At 43.8% G+C, this 24,911-nt stretch overlaps 1 protein-coding gene across 3 annotated transcripts in view; it reads right to left on the bottom strand.

Annotated features, from left to right (window-relative positions):
- Positions 1–328: 328 nt before the first annotated feature.
- Positions 329–24,911, bottom strand: part of serinc4 (serine incorporator 4) — a 31,017-nt gene continuing 6,434 nt past the window's right edge. For 2 of the 3 annotated variants that reach the window (XM_041899194.2, XM_041899195.2), the window contains exons 3-13: positions 23,775–23,942; positions 20,991–21,169; positions 20,002–20,081; positions 19,315–19,408; positions 14,112–14,323; positions 13,237–13,332; positions 5,841–5,967; positions 5,256–5,328; positions 4,806–4,845; positions 4,086–4,236; positions 329–1,613 (exon numbers count right to left, since the gene is read on the bottom strand). In XM_041899194.2, the coding sequence (XP_041755128.2) occupies positions 1,400–1,613; positions 4,086–4,236; positions 4,806–4,845; positions 5,256–5,328; positions 5,841–5,967; positions 13,237–13,332; positions 14,112–14,323; positions 19,315–19,408; positions 20,002–20,081; positions 20,991–21,169; positions 23,775–23,942 (1,434 nt within the window). In that variant the 3' untranslated portion in view covers positions 329–1,399. The remainder of the gene's footprint in view (positions 1,614–4,085; positions 4,237–4,805; positions 4,846–5,255; positions 5,329–5,840; positions 5,968–13,236; positions 13,333–14,111; positions 14,324–19,314; positions 19,409–20,001; positions 20,082–20,990; positions 21,170–23,774; positions 23,943–24,911) is intronic. The other variant, XM_041899196.2, reaches the window with a different exon arrangement.

Here is a 24,911-nt window from a genome sequence, read left to right as displayed (position 1 = left end):
CAGGGTCTTGTAACTGGGGTTTCTTGTAAAACTTAACTGCCAAAACAAATGTACCACATTCTCCTTTCAAAAACCAATTTAGAAATGGATACTCCACTCCCACGATGTTAAAAAGGCATTAAAGAATAAATAATTGGTATAAGAGTATTTAGTAACACTTTACTTAAAGCCGACAGATATAATGCATTGCAAGACTTGTCATAAGCATATATTTTACATTTACATTTACATCATTTAGCAGACGCTCTTATCCAGAGCGACTTACAAATTGGTGCATTCAACTTATGATAGCCAGTGGGACAACCACTTTTTTTTTTTTATGGGGGGAGGTAGAAGGATTACTTTATAATATTCCAGGTATTCCTTAAAGAGGTAGGGTTTCAAGTGTCTCCGGAAGGATATATGAACCCCTTATAATGTGTTGTAATCATCTCATAATGATCCTGACTATATAAGCCATTAGGTCAGTTGGAAATTTGCTCGGCCAACATAAAACATTATAGGCCTTATTGTAAGGCATTATAAAGGCTCATACATGCTTATAAAAGTAATATAGCATTATACCTGTTGGCGAAAGTGTGATGTAATATTTTAGAATAATTCACTTTAGCTCCACACCAGAGCGAACATAATAAAACAGTAAAGGTATTCAAATGAACACACAAATGTGCAAAATGTTCATGTAAACCTTCGAAATGGTGTGAAACTTTCAGGGAAACTTTTACCGAAACATTGCGAAGCATTCATGTAAACCTTCAGTTGTTGAGAGACCCCTGTGAGAAAAATAATGATCCTACTGACAAATCTACCCTGGTTGTAATTCTAAAAATGCTACACAGTCCTTACTATAAGAAATAAAAGATTCAAAGAGAGTAAAAAGTCAGCCAACATTTCCCTACAGCTCCCGTCGTACACGAGTCGAGAGCTCATCCTTTTTGTTCCCTTTGGCAGTCTCAGCATAGTAGTCCATAGTGGTTCTTGCCTGGTTAAATACTTCACTCACCGAGTGAAACAATGGTGAAATGTAGCAAAATTAGTTTGGATGGCAGGATGTATTGTTTCTCTATAGGGTCTTTGTTCCTGTTTCAGAGCACAGTCTGGTTAGTCTCTTGGTCTGTGTTTGGAGGTTCAGGTGGTCTGTGAGGAACATCAGATTCAATAATTAATCCTCTGGCTAGTCTATTAGTCTGTCCTTCTAGCTGGAGTGAGTCTCTGACCCTTGACCTCTCATCTCTGACCCTGACATATGGGAGGCAGGTGGAGGGTGCAAGGGGACATAATCAAAACCACCTCCCACCCTCAGGGTACCACAGCGGGGGTAGTTGTCCATCTTCCCCTGCCAGCTGTCCTGTCTTGTTCTCCACCCCCAGAAACCAGGCTCTGGCCCAAAGGTCACAGGTCAGACGCTGACACTGACGTGGCTGGAGGAGTTGGCTGAGCGGCGTTTAATGCGGGAGCGTCGCGGGCGGTGCGAGTCGGAGCCACAGTGGCAGAGTGGGCTCAGCAGCAGCCAGAGGTAGAGCACCACGCATGCCCAACACGACGACATCTTCACCCAGAACGTGGACCAGCTGCCGTGGGTGAACGTGGTCTCCAGCACCGCCGACTCATAGCTGGAGGTAGAGGAAGGAAAGGAGGGAGAGGAATTTTGATTAGCACCGCAACGGAGGTACAATGGCACAATATAGCTGCTGTGTACACCCAGGTAATGGGTGAGGTGAGTCAACAAGAAACTTACCCAGAGTTAAGGGAACTAAAATGTTTTTTAGTTATTTTTTACCGTGTACTGCGGTACATGTTTTTGAGACAAACTATCGCTACATGATGCTATAGGGTAGTGTTGCAACGTTTAGTTTGTAATATGGCTGTGTGAAGTTAGGTTCTATGTCGACATGGCAATTTCCCCCAAATGAAGCGAGACGCTCCGCTTTGAACAGCTGAGCTGTTGTTGCGCTCCGCCGAGTCAGTGCGCTTTTTTTGTTGCTAGGTGACCCCAACCAAATTGTTTGGTTCTCTTTCTGGCTGGAGGCTAGCTGGCTATTTCACAAAGCTCAGTTAAAACCCCCAAAGATTTAATCAACACTCACCAGCAATGATTCAATATCAGCAGCAAGTGAACTAGTTACAGTGCCTTCGGAAAGAATTCAGACCCCTTGACTTTTTTCACATTTTGTTACGTTACAGCTTTATTCTAAAATTGATTAAATTGTTTTTTTCCCCCTCATCAATCTACATCTACAATAAATCTACAATACCCCATAATGATAAAGCAAAAACAGGTTTTTAGAAATGTTTGCTAATAAAACATTTAAAAAAACTGATATTACATTTACATAAGTATTCAAACCCTTTACTCAGTACTTTGTTGAAGCACCTTTGGCAGCGATTACAGCATAGAGTCTTCTTGGGTATGATGCAACAAGCTTGACACACCTGTATTTGGGGAGTTTCTCCCATTCTTCTCTGCAGATCCTCTCAAGCTCTGTCAGGTTTGATGGGGAGCGTTGCTGCACATCTATTTTCAGGTCTCTCCAGAGATGATCGATCGGGTTCAAGTCCGGGCTCTGGCTGGGCCACTCAAAGACATTCAGAGACTTGTCCCGAAGCCACTCCTGCGTTGTCTTGGCTGTGTGCTTAGGGTCGTTGTCCTGTTGGAAGGTCTGAGGTCCTAAGCGCTCTGGAGCAAGTTTTCATCAAGGATCTCTCTATACTTTGCTCCGTTCATCTTTCCCTCGATCCTGACTAGTCTCCCAGTCCCTGCCATTGAAAAACATCCTCACAGCATGGTGAAGCCAGGTTTCCTCCAGACGTGACGCTTGGCATTCAGGCCAAAGAGTTCAATCTTGGTTTCATCAGACCAGAGAATCTTGTTTCTCATGGTCTGAGAGTCTTTAGGTGCCTTTTGGCAAACTCCAAGCAGGCTGTCATGTGCCTTTTACTGAGGAGTGGCTTCTGTCATAAAGGCCTGATTGGTGGACTGCTGCAGAGATGGTTGTCCTTCTGGAAGGTTCTCCATCTCCACAAACTTCTTCCATTTAAGAATGATGGAGGCCACTGTATTCTTGGGGACCTTCAATGCTGCAGAAATGTTTTGGTATCCTTCCCCAGATCTGTGCCTCGATCCTGTCTCGGAGCAATCCTGTCTTGGAGCTCTACGGACAATTCCTTCGACCTCATGGCTTGGTTTTTGCTCTGACATGCACTGTCAACTGTGGGACCTTATATAGACAGGTGTGTGCCTTTCCAAATCATGTCCAATCAATTGAATTTACCACAGGTGGACTCCAATCAAGTTGTAGAAACATCTCAAGGATGATCAATGGAAACAGGATGGATCTGAGCTCAATTTCGAGTCTCATAGCAAAGGGTCTGAATACTAATGTAAATAAGGTATTTCAGTTTTTTTTTTTTTATAAATTAGCAAAAATTCCTACAAACCTGTTTTCACTTTGTCATTATGGGGTATTGTGTGTAGATTGCTGAATAATTTTTTCAAATGTAATCCATTTTAGAATAAGGCTGTAATGTAACAAAATGTGGAAAAAGTGAAGGGGTCTGAATACTTTACGAAGGCACTGTAGATGCAGTCCTCTAGCTACCTAGTTAGCGACGATAGCTAACGTTAACATACATCTCTAACTAGCTATGCCGAAAATGTTTCACTCATCTTAGCTACTAGTACTAAATGAATAGCTAGCTAGTTGTAGGCATTTACTGACAAACTGACATTGACAAGCAGTGCTGCGCTGCAAATGTTGAGCTATCCTCAGGCGTTTGGGATGCGCTGCGAAGCGCTTCGCTTTGGAAAAGCAGTGCACCAAACGCGAGCACAACAGAGGAAAAATGTGCTAGCGCGTTGAAAGCTGTCATGACTGTTTATGACATCTGTTGTATTATGGCAGGGTTATATGTTGTGACGGTTATGTTATGACAGGGTTCTGTTATGACAGGGTTATGTAGCCCTTATGATTGAGCCATCAAGCATCAAGTGTCTTCATTTCCATGTATCGTCAACATTGAGACAACGTTGTGTTGTGGTTGTGTGTTTGCTGGGGTGTCCAATGCTCAGTGAGTGAGATATTGACCTGAACCAGTTGGTGAGGGTCATCATGACGTAGAGCGAGGCCAGGAAGAAGACGAAGTGGAAGAAGAAGTAGCTGTAAGCCACTCTCTGGCTCTCGTTTTGAATCACCTTCTGGCAGCCCTTGAAATCTTCGTCAATCACAAACTCCACCTCTGGAAACACCACAGACAGAACATATAAAGTCAATCACCTGAAGGTACTAAGGAATAGTGCTGCTCTCGACAATACCATAGCAGCGTATAGAAAACATGCAATTTATCTTTCACCAGGATTTTCTTTTCCCAGAGGGTGTAAAAATAGGGCTTAATAATATTGGTGTTATGACATTCAAATAAATCAGTCTCAGTATAGGCTAGCCGCTAGTCTGTACATAAATAATAACCAAACAGAAACATTGAGCTATATTTAGACATCGTCGTTCATATTTTCTATTCTGCAGCCTTAATACTGCCATCTTCATAATATGGAGACGAAGCCGTAATTAAGATAACTAGTTACTCTTTATTTAATGGGTACCTACATAAGGACTTCATTACACTGTCATAAACATTCATAAGCACTACATTAACATTCATGCTTATGTCAACAACCGCAACTTTAAAATATGTTTTTCATAAATGTACTGCTTATTTTAGTTTTATGTATGTTTCATGAATGTCCTTATTCAGGTACCCTTCAAATAAAGTGTTGCTGAGAATTTATTGACATGTAGGCTATTAACCTTCCTCTTCGTCAGGGCAGCAGAAGCAGCATGTGGCTTTCTAGGAAAACAGAGAGAGAGAGAGAGAGAAAGATTCCAGGAGTTACATCAAACTGCTAGAGGTAAGCAGAGCTCAGGGTGCCCATACATTCTCTACACATGTATGGAGTTTGGAAGCATGTTGCTCACACATCACAAATGAATACGAAGATCAGTGGAGGCTGCTGAGGGGAGGACGCCTCATAATAATGGCTGGAAACCATGTGTTTGATGTATTTGATACTATTCCACCTATTCCGCACCAACCATTACTACGAGCCCGTCCTCCACAATTAAGGTGCCACCAACCTCCTGTGACCAAGATGTATGCAGAGCCACAGGTACACAGAGTTCAGCAAATTATCCTCCATTATCCATGTTGGCAGCGAATGATCCTCAACAGTAATATTTTTATATGAATTCGTACTTTACCTGGAACTCATAGCGGTAAACTTTGATCATCCAGAAAGGGCCGAAAACCTCTGCTAGGTAGGACGCTTCGTTACTGGAAATATAGCATTATTTGAATAAGCAATTGAAGTAAACTAATATTAAGACAAGCAAACAATGTATATATATTTTTTTAACAGAAATGAAAAATAACCTCAAAACATTACACTCCATTTGTTACATAGAACGTGAGTGAGTGAGTAAGTAAGTAGCCTAAATAAGTCAATAAGTAAAGTACTTAGGGCTCTATTCAATCTGTATCGATGAAGTGTTACAGATTCCGCAATAGAAATGTAAAGGTAATTTCCGATTGAGCCGACATATGCAGTGTTTACCGTGAATGCAGTCTCCACTAACGCGGGAACATTGCCTTTTAAATTTCAATAACTTCAGCGATACAGATTGAATAGAGCCCTTAGTGTTCGATCACTGTATGACGTTGACTTGTGGTAGTTATGTGTAGAGGGACTCATAACAAAAACTGAAAAAGACAAGACTATACATATAATTCAATGGGAATACATTTTTGCCATTCATCACACACTCCTCTAGTGACGTGGCACTCACCATGCGAAGAGCACACAGCAGTACATGATGGCAGCTCCTATGATGGCCACAGCGTTGGTCTCTTTCTGGACGCCATCCTGACCCACACTGGGGTAACACACCGTCATATTCACCCCCTGGTACACCACTGGGGAAACAGAGAGAGGGAGCAGAGCAAAGAATGTGTCATCCTCTGTTTCCAGCTTTTCTTTAGTAACAGTGAACTGTGTGGTTTTACTGAGTGAATAGAGGAAGGGAGGGAGTAAAGAAAAGTGTGTTTCTCCCTGTCTGTATGACCCTGTAGTAGTGTGTTTCTCCCTGTCTGTATGACCCTATAGTAGTGTGTGTTTCTCCCTGTCTGTATGACCCTATAGTAGTGTGTTTCTCCCTGTCTGTATGACCCTATAGTAGTGTGTTTCTCCCTGTCTGTATGACCCTATAGTAGTGTGTTTCTCCCTGTCTGTATGACCCTGTAGTAGTGTGTTTCTCCCTGTCTGTATGACCCTATAGTAGTGTGTTTCTCCCTGTCTGTATGACCCTATAGTAGTGTGTTTCTCCCTGTCTGTATGACCCTGTAGTAGTGTGTGTTTCTCCCTGTCTGTATGACCCTATAGTAGTGTGTTTCTCCCTGTCTGTATGACCCTATAGTAGTGTGTTTCTCCCTGTCTGTATGACCCTATAGTAGTGTGTTTCTCCCTGTCTGTATGACCCTGTAGTAGTGTGTTTCTCCCTGTCTGTATGACCCTATAGTAGTGTGTGTTTCTCCCTGTCTGTATGACCCTATAGTAGTGTGTTTCTCCCTGTCTGTATGACCCTATAGTAGTGTGTTTCTCCCTGTCTGTATGACCCTATAGTAGTGTGTTTCTCCCTGTCTGTATGACCCTGTAGTAGTGTGTTTCTCCCTGTCTGTATGACCCTATAGTAGTGTGTTTCTCCCTGTCTGTATGACCCTATAGTAGTGTGTTTCTCCCTGTCTGTATGACCCTGTAGTAGTGTGTGTTTCTCCCTGTCTGTATGACCCTATAGTAGTGTGTTTCTCCCTGTCTGTATGACCCTATAGTAGTGTGTTTCTCCCTGTCTGTATGACCCTATAGTAGTGTGTTTCTCCCTGTCTGTATGACCCTGTAGTAGTGTGTGTTTCTCCCTGTCTGTATGACCCTATAGTAGTGTGTTTCTCCCTGTCTGTATGACCCTATAGTAGTGTGTGTTTCTCCCTGTCTGTATGACCCTATATTAGTGTGTTTCTCCCTGTCTGTATGACCCTGTAGTAGTGTGTTTCTCCCTGTCTGTATGACCCTGTAGTAGTGTGTTTCTCCCTGTCTGTATGACCCCGTAGTAGTGTGTTTCTCCCTGTCTGTATGACCCTATAGTAGTGTGTTTCTCCCTGTCTGTATGACCCTGTAGTAGTGTGTGTTTCTCCCTGTCTGTATGACCCTATAGTAGTGTGTGTTTCTCCCTGTCTGTATGACCCTATAGTAGTGTGTGTTTCTCCCTGTCTGTATGACTCTATAGTAGTGTGTTTCTCCCTGTCTGTATGACCCCATAGTAGTGTGTGTTTCTCCCTGTCTGTATGACCCTATAGTAGTGTGTTTCTCCCTGTCTGTATGACCCTATAGTAGTGTGTTTCTCCCTGTCTGTATGACCCTATAGTAGTGTGTTTCTCCCTGTCTGTATGACCCTGTAGTAGTGTGTTTCTCCCTGTCTGTATGACCCTATAGTAGTGTGTGTTTCTCTATAATCGCCAGGGGCTATATTCATCTCAGAGTAGGAGTGCTGATCTAGGATCAGGTCCCCCCTGTCCATATTATCTTTTTCACTATCTTCTAAAATACAAAACAGCACTCCTTCTCTGAGATGCTAAATGAATACAGGCTCTGATTCAGAATGTCAGATTATGGAGGCCCAGTGTTGTATATGTTGTGTTTTGTTGTATTTCTGAGGATCCCAATTAGCTGAGGCAGAAGCTAATCTTCCTGGGGTCCAAACAGGATTAAAACAATTACATCACAACAAAACCTAACAGCCTGTATCATAAACAACACTATACATCATACAGATATTATTATATTATTACTCTATTATTACACATTTACAATATAAAATGTACAATACAACAATATTACAATAATAGCCAAGGCAAGACAAGAAAACATCCCTGGAGGTAAGTAAGTAGAATGATAACAATATACTTGACCGGACATTGTTTTCTTTGCCTCATGTCTATCCCTGGGACAATTCAAACTATTTAGGTAGAGGGGCCGCTGAGTCTCTGTCTGTGCGAACATGGTTTATGGGTTCAAACATGGTTTATTTAGTATGAGATGAAGACTAACACCATCACTGACATTACTGTGTTATGATAAGCATCTCTCTCTCTCTCTCTCACTCTCACTCTCACTCCCACTCCTACTCTCACTCTCACTCTGTGTCTCTGTCTTTCTTGCTCTGTCTCTCAGCCATACAGTCTCTTGAAAAACTGTATGGTTGAAAGAGATGGGGCAAAAGGAGTGGCTAAAGTCTGGCTGCACATCTGACTGGTTGACTTACTGAGAAATTATGTGACTAAACTCAACAAAAAGAAGAAGAAACTGTATTATGAAGCCAAGATCAATGATATAAAGAATGATGGAAAAAAACTTTGGAGTACTTTAAATGAAATTATGGGCAGAAAGACAAATTCAACTCCATCTTTCATCGAATCAGATGGCTTATTCATCACAAAACTATTTGATGTTGCCAATTATTTTAATGATTACTTCATTGGCAAAGTGGGCAAACTTAGGCAGGAAATGCCAACAATGAACAGTGAGCCATCGTATTCATGCATAAAAAAAACAAATAATGAAAGAAAAGCATTGCAAGTTTGAATTTTGTCAAGTTAGTGTGGGAGAGGTGGACAAATTGTTATCGATCAATAATGACAAACCTCCTGGCATTGACAATTTAGATGGAAAGCTACTGAGGATGGTAGCTGACTCTATAGCCACTCCTATCTGTCATATATTTAATCTGAGCCTAGAGGAAAGTCTTTGTCCTCAGGCCTGGAGGGAAGCCAAAGTAATTCCGCTACCCAAGAATGGTTGCTGCCAGCTCTTAGCAAACTGTTGGAAAAAATTGTGTTTGACAAAATACAATGCTATTTCTCTGTAAACAAATGAACAACAGACTTTCAGTATGCTTATAGAGAAGGGCACTTAACATGTACTGCACTGACACAAATGACTGATGATTAGGTTGAAAGAAATTGATAATAAGAAGATTGTGGGAGCTGTACTGTTAGATTTCAGTGCAGCCTTTGATATTATTGACCATAACCTGTGTTTGAAAAAACGTATGTGTTATGGCTTTTCAACCTCTGCCATATTGTGGATTCAGAGCTATCTATCTAATAGAACTCAAAGGGTTTTCTTTAATGGAAGATTCTCTAATGTCAAACATGTAAAGTGTGGTGTACCACAGGGCAGCTCTCTAGGCCCTCTTCTATTTTTACCAATGACCTGCCACTGGCATTAAACATAGCATGTGTGTCCATGTATGCTGATGATTCAACCATATATGCATCAGCAACCACAGCTAATGAAGTCACTGAAACCCTTAACAAAGAGTTGGAGTCTGTTTTGGAATGGGTGGCCACTAATAAACTGGTCCTGAACATCTCTAAAACTAAGAGCATTGTATTTGTTACAAATCATTCCATAAGTTCTAGACCTAAGCTGAATCTGGTAATGAATGGTGTGGCTGTTGAACAAGTTGAGGAGACTAAATTACTTGGCCTTACCTTAGATTGTAAACTATCATGGTCAAAACATATAGATTCAATCATTGTAAAGATGGGGAGAGGTCTGTCTGTAATAAAGAGATGCTCTGCTTTTTTGACACCACACTCCAAAAGCAAGTTCTGTAGGCTCTAGTTTTGTCTAATCTTGGTTATTGTCCAGTCGTGTGGTCCGGTGCTGCAAGGAAAGACCTAGTTAAGCTGCAGCTGGCCCAAAACAGAGCGGCACGTCTTGCTCTTCATTGTAATCAGAGGGCTGATATAAATACTATGCATGCCAGTCACTCTTGGCTAAGAGTTGAGGAGAGACTGACTGCATCACTTCTTCTTTTTATAAGAAACATGAATGTGTTGAAAATCCCAAATTGTTTGCATAGTCAACTTACACACAGCTCTGACACACACACTTACCCCACCAGACATGCCAATAGGGGTCTTTTCACAGTCCCCAAATCCAGAACAAATACAAGAAAGCGTACAGTATTATATAGAGCCATTATTGCATGGAACTCCGTTCCATCTCATATTGCTCAAATAAACAGCAAACCTGGTTTCAAAAAACAGATCAAGCAACACCTCACGGCACAACACCTCTCCCCTATTTGACCTAGATAGTTTGTGTGTATGTATTGATATGTAGGCTACGTGTGCCTTTAAAAAAAAATTATGTAGTTCTGTCCTTGAGCTGTTCTTGTCTATTAACGTTCTTCTGTAATATGTCATGTTTCATGTGGACCCCAGGAAGAGTAGCTGTTGCTTTTGCAACAGCTAATGGGGATCCTAATAAAATACCAAAATACCAAATCCCCCCCACACACACACACACACACACACACACAGATGGCCATAACAGGGCCGGCTGTGGATTCCAGAGTGGATTCCTGTGTGTTGTGACCAAGATTACAGGGCTGCTTCCTGTACACACACACACACATACACATACACACACCAGGCCGAGTCCACTGCAGGGGAGAGGGGACCTGTCCTGCTCCCAGTGTTGTGTGTTTTCAGTCCCACTCCAGACTAATTCCTCCACTTAAACACAGGGATTAGTCTCCCAATGTGCCTGTGTGTGTGATGAGGTCACCAAGCAGACAGAGCCAAAGGGAAACTGAACAGGCAAACATGGCTGAACAGGACAGGAGCGAGGATGGATCACTCTATGGTTGCATCCCTTTATAGTGCACTACTTTTGAACAGGGCCCACACATACACATGCATGCGCACGCACACACACACACACTCTCCAGTGAAAATTGCTATTTAAAACACCATCCATACTGGGGATGTACAGTGTGAGTGTATGTGTTGAACAGATGTTTTTATAGACAGTACTGATTTCCTCAACAAGTTGCAGCATTACCCTGTACTGCCCCGGGACAGCACACTCCCCTGCCTCCACGCAAAACAACAAGCAGGTACAAAGAATGTACAAATCAGAATGGGTGGAACAGACGTTCTTTTTCAAAACAATGTTATGTACAGTACATGTCAACTCAAAGCAATATCACAACAAACTGGATTTCAGAAACACTGGTTTGGTGTATTGTATGCGTCACAATAAAATGTACAAGGCTTCAGAGGGGTCACAGTGCACAAAGGTTTTTGGGGAAGCTTGCAGAGGAGCTCAAAGACTGTAAAAAAAATGGACCCCCTACTTTATCATCACAGTAATCTCTCTCTCTTCTCTCTTTCTCTCTCTCTCTCTCCCTACTTTCGCTGGAATTTTGTCTTGACGCTCCTTTACTTTATCATTACAGTAATCTCTCTCTCCCTCTCTCTCCCCCCTCTCTCTCCCCCCCTCTCTCCCTCTCTCTCCCCCTCTCTCTCTCTCTCTCTCCCTCCCTACTGGTATTTTGTCTTGAAGCTCCTTTAAATTATCATCACAGTAATGGCATGTTGACAAAGTATTTGACATTGTGAACTTTTACCCAGCTATGCACAGTTAACAAAACCATTAAAACACAAAATTATATTTGAATGATAAATTGATTGATTATTTCATCCCATTTGACGTTTGACCTGACTATGTCAGAGTAACTGTTCAGCAAAACCGCTAAAATGCTTTCAGAATAGCATTTGACTATTTCATCCTGTAGCCACTAGTTACCATTGAAAAAATGACTGACAGACAAATAGACAGACAGACAGACAGACAGACAGACAGACAGACAGACAGACAGACAGACAGACAGACAGACAGACAGACAGACAGACAGACAGACAGACAGACAGACAGACAGACAGACAGACAGACAGACAGACAGACAGACAGACAGACAGACAGACAGACAGACAGACAGACAGACAGACAGACAGACAGACAGACAGACAGACAGACAGACAGACAGACAGACAGACAGACCGACCGACCGACCGACCGACCTACAGATAAAGACAGACAACAGATAAAGACAGACAACAGATAAAGGGACAGACAGACCTACCTACCTACAGATAGATAGACAAACAGATAAAGACAGACAGACAAACCGATAAAGAAGACTGACAGACAGACAGACAGATACAGACAGATACAGACAGACAAACCGATAAAGAAGTCTGACAGACAGACAGATACAGACAGATACAGACAGACAAACCGATAAAGAAGTCTGACAGACAGACAGATACAGACAGATACAGACAGACACAGACCGATAAAGAAGTCTGACAGACAGACAGATACAGACAGATACAGACAGACAAACCGATAAAGAAGTCTGACAGACAGACAGATACAGACAGATACAGACAGACAAACCGATAAAGAAGTCTGACAGACAGACAGATACAGACAGATACAGACAGACAAACCGATAAAGAAGTCTGACAGACAGACAGATACAGACAGATACAGACAGACACAGACAGACAAACCGATAAAGACAGACGACAGACAGACAGACAGACAGACAAACCGACCGACAGACAAACCGACACAGACAGACAGACAGACAGACAGACTGATAAAGACAGTCAGACAGACAGATAAAGACAGACAGACTGATAGACAGAGACAGACAGACAGACAAACTGATAAAGACAGTCAGACAGACAGATAAAGACAGGCAGACTGATAGACTGAGACAGACAGACAGACAGACAAACTGATAAAGACAGTCAGACAGACAGATAAAGACAGACAGACTGATAGACAGAGACAGACAGACAAACAGATACAGACAGACAGACAGGGACTACCTGTTCAACAAGACAAGTTGTGTAAGAGTGTGTAATGATGCAGTCAGGCAGCATTACTGTGTTATTATGTTGTCATTAGATCCATCACCAATGTCAAATAGCCTCTTCACTTCCCTACAGCATACTGTCTCCACTAAGAACAACATGTAGCAGCAGATAGTGTGTGTGTGATGTACAGGGCCTTTGTCTTGGAGGAGTGTATTTGATTTGATTTAACAGGTAAGTTGACTGAGAACACGTTCTCATTTACAGCAACGACCTGGGGAATAGTTACAGGGGAGAGGAGGGGGGATGAATGAGCCAATTAGAAGCTCAGCAATTGTGTGTGCGTGTGTGTGCGCATACATCCGATATAGGGATATGATGTGCACACGTGGGTGTGTCCCAAAGTGTTTCCAATAGCCCATTTCCCATAAGGAAAAGACTAGCGTGCCATACTTTTCTCTGGGGGTCGGCTGGACAGGGCAGACAAGGTGAGGTACATGACATAGCAGCTGATGATGGAAGCCTGCAGGAGCCCTGAACGAGGCTGTTCTGTAGACAGAGAGAGGAGAGCTTGAGAACTAAGAACACACACACACACACACATAATTATGAGCACACACAACCACAAATGGACAAACACATGCACGCATACACACACACACGGACGGACGGACGGACGGACGGACGCACGCGGACACATGCACACGAATGCACACACACATCCTTAAGCACACACACACACAAAGTGGGAGGCCATGTCGGGAAATCGGCATGACATTCAATACATGGTAAAAACATCCTGGTAAAACCCTGGCATGTATAGACAGAGGTCCCCTAACACAGTCCTGTCTGTGAACAATGATAAAGAGCAGTATGAGAGATGACATCAGGTTAGATGACATTATTATTATATGTCATCATCCACACATAGACCTCAGCCTGAGATGTAGTAAGTGTTCCCTGCTGAGTACTGGAGGACAGACATGCTGCCTGTTTCACATCAGTGGTGGTCCTCCTGACTGCTGTCAGCTTTAAGAGCTTTCTGGATGACACCATTATGTTTCTGTTCTAACCCTTTACTGGGCTTAAATATATCCTGATAAAACAATACCGTGTGTGTGTGTGTTCACATGTATGTGTGCTTGCGAGAGAAAGAGAGTATGTGTGTGTATGCCATGTGCATTTGTGTGTTCACATCTTTATGTGTGTGTGTGTGTGTGTGTGTGTGTGTGTGTGCAAGCATGTCAATGTGCATTGTGTGTGTGAGAGAGAGAGAAAGACATAATATCTGTATGCCTCTATATGTGTGTGTCCATTTAACTACTCACTCTGCTGTACACAGGGCGTGACTGCGATGAAGGACATGATGCCACACAGGGTCAGGTTGGTCCAGAGCAGGACCTTGTTGGACTGGCAGGCGGTGGGGTGGGTGTAGTACTTATACATGAAGGTGAAGGCCATGGTTGCGATGGTGTAGAAGAACAGGGTTGCACACATCACCGCCAGGTACCAGCGCTTGTCCTCCGCCGCCCCCGTCAACCTGAGAGGAGAATCCAGAAATAAGCCACTGCCTCCGGAACACAAATACCGCCCCCAGCATGGCAGCGCACTAGCCAAAGCAGCATTCTAGCCAATCGTTCAATCAAAAACATTGGTCTTGGTTAAGCAGGGGTAATACTTACACAGGGTGACTTGAGTGCCCAATGCTTGCTCTGGTGCTGACAATCAGCCAATATACTATAAAATCTAATAACATCACATTAATTGTAGTCGTGCAGTTGACAGGATGACTGATGAAAGGTTTATGGCACTTAAATACAGTGGGGGAAAAAAGTATTTAGTCAGCCACCAATTGTGCAAGTTCTCCCACTTAAAAAGATGAGAGAGGCCTGTAATTTTCATCATAGGTACACGTCAACTATGACAGACAAATTGAGAAAAAAAAATCCAGAAAATCCCATTGTAGGATTTTTTATGAATTTATTTGCAAATTATGGTGGAAAATAAGTATTTGGTCACCTACAAACAAGCAAGATTTCTGGCTCTCACAGACCTGTAACTTCTTCTTTAAGAGGCTCCTCTGTCCTCCACTCGCTACCTGTATTAATGGCACCTGTTTGAACTTGTTATCAGTATAAAAGACACCTGTCCACAACCTCAAACAGTCACACTCCAAACTTCACAATGGCCAAGACCAAAGAGCTGTCAAAGGACACCAAAAACAAAATTGTAGACCTGCACCAGGCTGGGAAGACTGAATCTGCAATAGGTAAGCAGCTTGGTTTGAATAAATCAACTGTGGGAGCAATTATTAGGAAATGGAAGACATACAAGACCACTGATAATCTCCCTCGATCTGGGGCTCCACGCAAGATCTCACCCCGTGGGGTCAAAATGATCACAAGAACGGTGAGCAAAAATCCCAGAACCACACGGGGGACCTAGTGAATGACCTGCAGAGAGCTGGGACCAAAGTAACAAAGCCAACCATCAGTAACACACTACGCCGCCAGGGACTCAAATCCTGCAGTGCGAGACGTGTCCCCCTGCTTAAGCCAGTACATGTCCAGGCCCGTCTGAAGTGCATTTGGATGATCCAGAAGAGGATTGGGAGAATGTCATATGGTCAGATGAAACCAAAATATAACTTTTTGGTAAAAGCTCAACTCGTCATGTTTGGAGGACAAAGAATGCTGAGTTGCATCCAAAGAACACCATACCTACTGTGAAGCATGGGGTTGGAAACATCATGCTTTGGGGCTGTTTTTCTGCAAAGGGACCAGGACGACTGATCCGTGTAAAGGAAAGAATGAATGGGGCCATGTATTGTGAGATTTTGAGTGAAACCCTCCTTCCATCAGCAAGGGCATTGAAGATGAAACGTGGCTGGGTCTTTCAGCATGACAATGATCCCAAACACACCGCCCGGGAAACGAAGGAGTGGCTTCGTAAGAAGCATTTCAAGGTCCTGGAGTGGCCTAGCCAGTCTCCAGATCTCAACCCCATAGAAAATCTTTGGAGGGAGTTGAAAGTCTGTGTTGCCCAGCGACAGCCCCAAAACATCACTGCTCTAGAGGAGATCTGCATGGAGGAATGGGCCAAAATACCAGCAACAGTGTGTGAAAACCTTGTGAAGACTTACAGAAAACGTTTGACCTGTGTCATTGCCAACAAAGGGTATATAACAAAGTATTGAGAAACTTTTGTTATTGACCAAATACTTATTTTCCACCATCATATGCCAATAAATTCATTAAAAATCCTACAATGTGATTTTCTGGAATTTTTTTTCTCATTTTGTCTGTCATAGTTGACGTGTACCTATGATGAAAATTACAGGCCTCTCTCATCTTTTTAAGTGGGAGAACTTGCACAATTGGTGGCTGACTAAATACTTTTTTTCCCCACTGTACATAAACACATACCCACACACCAGCCATCACTATGTTCTACACAACCATCATAAAGTGAATAGTTTCAAGTAACATTAGGATGACCAATTAAATTGGATTATGACAGAGTGAAGGATAATACATTGATATTAAAATCGTTGTTTAAAAGAAAATTACTTTGGTAAATTAAAATAACATCTGGATGCCCATTGCCTAACGGGAAATTTGACAGAGCCTCTCCTCTCCTCTCCTTCACCTCTTCCTCTCCTCTCCTCTCCTCTCCTCTCCTCTCCTCTCCTCTCCCTCTCCTCTCCTCTCCTCTCCTCTCCTCTCCTCTCCTCTCCTCTCCTCTCCTCTCCTTCACCTCTTCCTCTCCTCTCCTCTCCTCTCCTCTCCTCTCCCTCTCCTCTCCTCTCCTCTCCTCTCCTCTCCTCTCCTCCCCTTCCTTCACCTCTCCTCTCCTCCCCTTCCTTCACCTCTCCTCTCCTCTCCCTTCCTTCACCTCCTCTCCCTTCACCTCTCCTCTCCTCTCCTCTCCCTCTCCTCTCTCTCCTCTCCTCTCCTCCTCTCCTCTCCTCTCCTCTCCTTTCCTTTCCTTCACCTCTCCCTCTCCTCCCCTTCCTTCTCCTCTCCTCTCCCTTCCTTCACCTCTCCTCCTCGCCTCTCCTCTCCCTTCACCTCTCCTCTCCCTTCCTTCACCTCTCCTCTCCCTTCCTTCACCTCTCCTCTCCCTTCCTTCACCTCTTCCTCTCCTCTCCTCTCTCTTCCTTCACCTCTTCCTCTCCTCTCTCTTCCTTCACCTCTTCCTCACCTCTTCCTCTCCTCTCCCTTCCTTCACCTCTCCTCTCCTCTCCTCTCCCTTCCTTCACCTCTCCTCTCCTCCACAACTCCTCTCCTCTCCCTTCACCTCTCCTCTCCATTCCTTCACCTCTTCCTCTCTCCTCTCCTCTCTCTTCCTTCACCTCTTCCTCTCCTCTCCTTCCTTCACCTCTTCCTCTCCTCTCCTTCCTTCACCTCTTCCTCTCCTCTCCCTTCCTTCACCTCTTCCTCTCCTCTCTCTTCCTTCACCTCTTCCTCTCCTCTCCCTTCCTTCACCTCTTCCTCTCCTCTCCTCTCCCTTCTCTTCTATCCTCTCCTCTTCATTTTCCATTCCTAAAACTAAATCTCTTTCCACTCATAAACCCAGCACACCCTGAGAGAGACAGACTCAACACAGACATAGGGCAGCTGGTTTAGGTCAGTGACAGGGAAGTCAAGAAAACAGTGCAGTGAAAGAAGGGAGAGACAAAGGGCTCTAATCTGTATCAATGAAGCGTTACAGATTGCACAATAGAAATGTAAAGATAATTTCCGATTGAGCCGACATATGCAGCGCTTACCGTGAATGCAGTCTTGGGAATATTGGCTTTAAATGTCAATAGCGCTGTAATGCTGAACTTCCATGATGAGAGAGAGAGTGAGAGAGAGAGAGAGAGAGAGAGAGAGTGTGTGTGTGTGTGTGTTCTGGTTTCTAGAAAGAGGTAGCTGACCAGGCAGCAACTGGATTTATGTTATGTTACATTGATGTTAACCGTATGTCATGAGAAACTAGGGGAGAGGGAACATGACCGTGTGGGACTGGAACACCATGACAAGGCTTACACAGGCTTCCTGGTAAGTGTGTGTTTGGCTTGGAGATGTTCCAGATAGAGCAAAGCCTCTTAACTTGTGTTAGCTACAACTCTGTCATGGCGGGGCGAGGGGTTCAGCATTTACCTGACCTCCCACGCACACACACACACAAACACGCACAGACACACATGTTCGCCTGCAAGAGCGCATCTCTCACACACACACACCCCTGCCTCACATACAGCAGTGAGAACAGCAGCTGGAGTTGATGTTTTACTGTAGAAAATAACAAACATCTGGAAACAAGCTGGCTGTCAGGGGATGAGCGGGAACGAGGGAGTGAGAGAGAGAGAGAGAGAGAGAGAGAGAGAGAGAGAGAGAGAGAGAGAGAGAGAGAGAGAGAGAGAGAGAGAGAGAGAGAGAGAGAGAGAGAGAGAGAGAGAGAGAGAGAGAGAGAGAGAGAGAGAGAGAGAGAGAGAGAGAGAGAGAGAGAGAGAGAGAGAGAGAGAGAGAGAGAGAGAGAGAGAGAGAGAGAGAGAGAGAGAGAGAGAGAGAGAGAGAGAGAGAGAGAGAGAGAGAGAGAGAGAGAGAGAGAGAGAGAGAGAGAGAGAGAGAGAGAGAGAGAGAGAGAGAGAGAGAGAGAGAGAGAGAGAGAGAGAGAGAGAGAGAGAGAGAGAGAGAGAGAGAGAGAGAGAGAGAGAGAGAGAGAGAGAGAGAGAGAGAGAGAGAGAGAGAGAGAGAGAGAGAGAGAGATAGTAGTGTTTTTTGAGGCCCTCCCCTTGAGGACAGATGTTTTCATTAAAACAAGTCTGTATGATTTATACAGTGATGGAGGAGAGGAGACAGATAGCAGGCCAGTGAGGGACTGTGCAGGGCAGTCAGAGTGATACGCTACATACTCTATGCTGCATGTGTAGCACAGGAGACTGGTGAGGGGAGGATGGCTCATAACAATGGCTGGAATGGAGTGAATGGAGTGGTATCAAACACATGGAAACCATGTGTTTGATACATTGAATTCATTCCATTCCAGCCATTACTATGAGCCCGTCCTCCCCAATTAAGGTGCCAGTAGCCACCTGTGATGTATAGGAAGTAAAGGATATGTAATTGTGCTGCACTCTTGTGCCCAGACCATGCCTTCTGGACTGCCCCTTAAAGTTGTATTGCATTGAGTTGAACTGAGTTGCAATCATGAGTTACAGAAATGGAAACCCTAGCCCGCTGCAGATGGGAAGAGCAGCTCCTAGCAGAAAAAGATTAGTACATGTAACCCCCAGTCCAGTCAAACTGCAGCTCCTAGCTAAAACAGATCAGTACAAGGTAACGTCCAGTCAAACTGCACTTGCCCTTCTATGGTTGGAGGACGAGGCCTGTCCTTCTCCAGAACAAGGACACTAGCATCTTCTCTCACACCCTCCGCTTCAACTGACAACTGCCCAAACTTTATATAACCTCACACCCCCAACACACCACACTCAACCCCCCAAGACCCCCCCACCTCTCCCTGCTCTCCCTCCCCTCTCACCAGTTCTTGTTCCAGGTGTGGGCGAACGCTGTGATGAGGCTAAGTTGGATGAGGATGAAGGAAAATCCTCCCACCACGCCTACGTAGTGCCAGGCTGAGAGAGAGAGAGACAGAGAGAGGGAGCAGGGGAAGGAGAGAGAGAGAAAAACAGACAGACAGAGACCGAGAGAAACAGGTTCAAGAAAACTTAATTAACCATCATCCTCTCTGTCTGCTGTCTAACTCACTTGATGCAGGCCCATTCTGAATGTGTGTGTAGTCCAAATGTATGTATACTTTTTTAAATTATATATGTGTGTGAAAGTATCTTCATATGTGAATGTCGCAAAACATATTTTCTCATCAAGCATAACATACTGTAGTCCTCTATCTATCAAATAATTAATTTATAGCACAGGAGTTTCAGAGGCAGAGGAACAGCCATAAAACATGTAGGATCTGAAACCAGTTACTGTGTCACAATGAGATTGACTGCTGCCAAAACAACACTATCCAACCACAGAGAAATGTATGGTGGATTGACTGCAGGGCGAATATAGTGAGTTGATGATTAGGTATACAGTGCCCCCTATCGGTATTAAAATAGACCTGCACCTATTGCTTTGCAGATCGGGCGATCCTATGTGTTCAGAGTTTAGTAAAGTATTCTAAGGGGGGATCTTGATTGTGTGTGTCCAGGCTGCTCACCATGCAGGAACGACTCAGTAGGGATGAAGAATGCAGCAGTACACATCCCAAGCAGGGTGATGAACTTCAGAAACCAGAATCTGCATTAGGACCAGAGAGGACCAGTTATATGTTTGTACGCATAATAAGATGTTTTTTATATGTTTGTTTGAAACCACCTAGGGACAACTACAATATATACTGCCATATATACAGAGGATGTGCAGATGAAGAGCATCTTAGTTAAGAAGCTGCATGACACAAGGGAAGTGAATGGAGAAATAGCTGAGTAGGTAGGTCTAAGGAAAGTGAACCTGTAATCACCTTGTATAGCCTTGATCAATTATAGTATTTCATACCTGCACAGGTCAAAACGTGACAGATAATTTATGTCAAAAGTCTGAGGAACAAAATGTGCTTGAATGTTGAGAGTGGGTAGAATGGGAGGTGGAGTACCTTCGTAAACAAATTATGTCATGACAATTATTCTTGCATATGGGATGTAACATTATGAAATGCTTAATGTAAGAGAAAAAAGTCTGAGTGACTCACACTGATCTCAAGTTAGAATTCTGCCCCTAGTGCGTACTGAGAAGTGCCCAGGAGTTCCAGGGCCCTGTGGCCGACTGTCTGGCTTCTCATTAATAAGAGCCTTATGGGAGATATGCCGCAGAGGGCCAGCAAGAGGCCATGCGTCTCCCAAAGCCTAACCCTCCCATCCCCGACCCCCACACCTAGAGCGCGTCACTGCTCTAATCAACAGCACAGCAATGGACAGTATAACAAGCTGGTTTAAATAGAACACTGGTGCATTGGTCAGACAGGCGAGGAGAAGGCACATGTTGCCTCAAATAGACATTTTGATAATGACGTTAGTACTGTACGATGTATTAGCACAAAACACCTTAAAGGGGTAGTACAAGTGGCCCGCAAACTTTAATTCACATATACGCAATGGTAGTTCTCCTGCGTCTCCCCAATATAAATGGACCTTCAGGGCTACTGCTGACCCATTGTGGATGAGCGCTCTGAAGTCCTGGCTGGACTTGACGTCGATGAGGAACAGCGCCATCATCAGGTAGAAGCAGGCGGTACCGAAGCAGACCCTGTAGACCGCTGAGTAGCCAACCAGCATCTCACAGTGCCCTCCGCCATGGGCCTGGTCACACACCATGTTGAAGAAAGGCACCTGAAACCCACACACACAGTCCTCTGTTATGGAGTGTGTGTGTGTGTGTGTGTTGCCTGTGTGTGTGCGTGTGCCCATGTGTGTGTGTCTGTCTGTCTCAGTTTGTGTGTGTGTGTGTATCTTTCTGTTTAAGTGTGTGTGTCCATGCATGTACAGTATACAGTATGTTTACGTGTAGCCTAGAGGTTAGCAGGTGGAAGCCTCCAGGCCTTTCTCTGACTGTCTTTGGGAGGAAAACAGTGAACTGAGATTATCCTGTAGCCTACTGCGTATATCCTTAGCACAGGGATTAACCAGACAGTTATTGAATGTGACGTGACACAACAAACAGAACCAGTATTCTCATTGGCACATATTATGAGTGAATTTACACTACAAAGAGTGACAGGGAGAGAGTAGGGATGCATCCCAAATGGCACTCTGTTTCCTACATTGTGCACTACTATGGGCCCTGGTCAAAAGTAGTGCACTGTATAGGGGATAGGGAGTCATTTGGTACTCGTCCTGGGAGAGAGGAAGTGTCAGACAGACAGTTACTTTAAATCATTAAAATATTTTTTGTGTTTGCTGTAGCCTGCCTGGAGTGCCAGACGGGTGGGGTTTGCACTTTTGTGACTATTCAGTGGAGCCCAGCTTAAGTATTTGAAATGATTTTGAATAGTGTTTGAACCCAGGTCTGCACAGCGCTGGCCTAAACCCAGCCTATTCACTCCCACTGTTATAATACAGAACACTGCACACTGGGACTGCACTTCACTCCCAGAATAGGCAGGCGATGAAATCTGATGGTACTGTTGCTTTGTACTCATTTGTTATACCTGATCCCAGAGCTGTTTGTGCTGTCTTGTTAACTCCTGACTGATCTGGGACCAGGCTACTGATTTGAAGAATTGTGTTTTGAAACATTAAATGTAAGGGTTGGTGATGGTGGTTAGAGTTGTTTAACTTGAACTGTACTCCCTATATTTGATGTGGGTAGCAGAAAACTTCACAATAGACAACTGTGAAGCCAACATTACAGTCAGGGTAGAAATGACTTGTTACTATGGTTGCAAAGCTACCGGTAATTTACCAAATGTACCGGAATCTTCAGTAATTTTGGTAATTAACAGAAAAACTATGGCAATCTATTGTAACTTTGGTAATTTATACTTGAATAACTTTAACAAAATGTATTCATATATAGTATCCATTTTTATGTCTGTGTCCATATTGTTCATGAGCTTCCAGTGGATAGACCATATGGTTCAAGAGAAAATTACCTAATTAATTGAAAAAGCCAACAATGGCATTATTTGCAATTAACTCTGCACCTCTTCCAACTGTTTTTTCACAACTGCCACAAGTTTGACGCCAAAACATTGACAGCAAATACATACTAACAGAGAAAAATAAATAAAAGTGTGTAAAAACAATATTTCATGCTGAAACCCTCATATGAAATGCCAATGGCATTCACTAAGTCGATGGTTTATATTTAGGATAATGTTTTACACTTTTGTCGTTCTATTTTTTATTTGAAAATGATCTTATTTAATTATTTCATAACTGTTATGTGATAAGGCCACACAGAGGGCCACTAGATGTCTTGTGATAGATTACATAAAATCCTTGAAAGATACCAAAATTCTGCTAGTTTACTGGTAAACTTTGAAAGTCTCCAGTAATATACCCTCCCTTTGCAACCCTACTTCTTACTGACTCTTTTTGTGTGTGGATGGGACCAACACTACCCAGAGAAACATACTTAGCCTACTACATCCTACCCTTGCCTGGTATCCAAACGGAATCCATGTTCTGTTTCACTAGTAAATGTTTCACTTCTACACATTCAAGAAATCAGTCTGGGCCTGGGATGGTTACATGAGACGTGGGATGGCACACATGAGACGTGGGATGGCACACATGAGACGTGGGATGGCACACATGAGACGTGGGATGGCACACATGAGACGTGGGATTGGACACATGAGGCCATTGGAGAGGGACTTGGTATAGTGAAGCGTGGGGATATATTCTCCCAAATGCAATAGATAGTGTAAGGACCCTTTCCTTACTATCTCATCCTATTGGTTGTGTAGCGGTTAGCAAGTTTGCCTATGGGCTGGCAAGACCAGGGTTCGAGACCTGCAAGGTGTTGCTGTTCTAATGCACTAATTCAGGGCTCTCCAATCCTGTTCCTGGAGAGTTACCCTCCTGTAGGTTTTCGCTCCAACCCCAGTTGTAACTAACCTGATTCAGTTTATCAACCAGCTAATTAAATAGAATCAGGTGCGCTAGATTAGGATTGGCACGAAAAACCTACAGGACGGTAGCGCTCCAGGAACAGGGTTGGAGAGCCCTGCACTAATTAACAGGACATTTCATTTAGTTAGAGACTCGCAAGGTGCACACTTGTCGGCGTTCGCTACAGTAGTAATGTACTAATCTCGGTTAACCCAGAACTCAAATATTGCATATTAAGTAGTCTGACCACAAGAGATTACTAATGTACTAATGTAATTGAATCAGGACAGGAACACTTTATAGCACCTCAATGGAAAGTGCTCAGACATTGACAGAACTTTGTTGATCCCCAGAGGAGGACATGACATCAGACACTCACATTCTCCCGGACGGCCTCGGAGACGGTGCGTGAGAGCATGAGGCAGGAAACGGCACAGGCCATGATGTGGAAGAGGGTGTACATGATCCTCGTGCTGGACGACGACTTCACCGGGGGGCAGAAGGAGCAGCACAGCGAGCACGGGGCCGGGCCACAGCAGCAACATATCTGGGGAGAGGAGAGAGATATGTTACAATCTGAGAGGAGAGAAGATGAGAGGAGAGAGGGGGAGAGCAGAGGAGAGGAGAGAGGGGAGGGGAGAGAAGAGAGGGGGGGGAGCAGAGGGGATGGGAGAGGAGAGGAGAGAAGGGGCAGGGAGGGAGGGAGGGAGGGAGGGAGGGAGGGAGGGAGGGAGGGAGGGAGGGAGGGAGGGAGGGAGGGATCAATACATCTGAGAGAAGTCAGGTTGCTGCTGCATAGACACTGTATAGAATTTATTTATTGTATATATTGATGAACCTATCTGGAGAGAGGAAGAAATCTATCTGGAGAGAGGAAGAAATATATCTGGAGAGAGGAAGAAATCTATCTGGAGAGAGGAAGAAACCTATCTGGAGAGAGGAAGAAATCTAATCTGGAGAGAGGAAGAAATCTATCTGGAGAGAGGAAGACATCTATCTGGAGAGAGGAAGAAATCTATCTGGAGAGAGGAAGACATCTATCTGGAGAGAGGAAGAAATCTATCTGGAGAGAGGAAGAAATCTATCTGGAGAGAGGAAGAAATCTATCTGGAGAGAGGAAGAAATCTATCTGGAGAGAGGAAGAAATCTATCTGGAGAGAGGAAGACATCTATCTGGAGAGAGGAAGAGGTGAGGAGTCAGCTCAACAATACAGTAACTATGCTTAATATATTTTTTACATTTACATTTTAGTCATTTAGCAGACGCTCTTATCCAGAGCGACTTACAGTTAGTGAGTGCATACATTTTCATACTAAGTGAGTGCATACATTTTCATACTTTTGAAAGTTATGTCTGGAAAACTTGATATCTGACATGCAAAACACCTTGGGACTATATCAACAACGGACCAATGAAACAAACACCAAAAAAGAGTTTTAGGTGGCGTTTTCCTTTAAGGTTAGGATTGGGGATGCGAATCTTAGATCTGTTCCTAGTTGAAACTTCACCCTGGAG

The sequence above is a fragment of the Coregonus clupeaformis genome, chromosome 30 (assembly GCF_020615455.1).
Source record: "Coregonus clupeaformis isolate EN_2021a chromosome 30, ASM2061545v1, whole genome shotgun sequence".
NCBI classification, from domain to species: Eukaryota; Metazoa; Chordata; class Actinopteri; order Salmoniformes; family Salmonidae; genus Coregonus; species Coregonus clupeaformis.
This window is presented reverse-complemented; position numbering and strand designations above follow the sequence as displayed.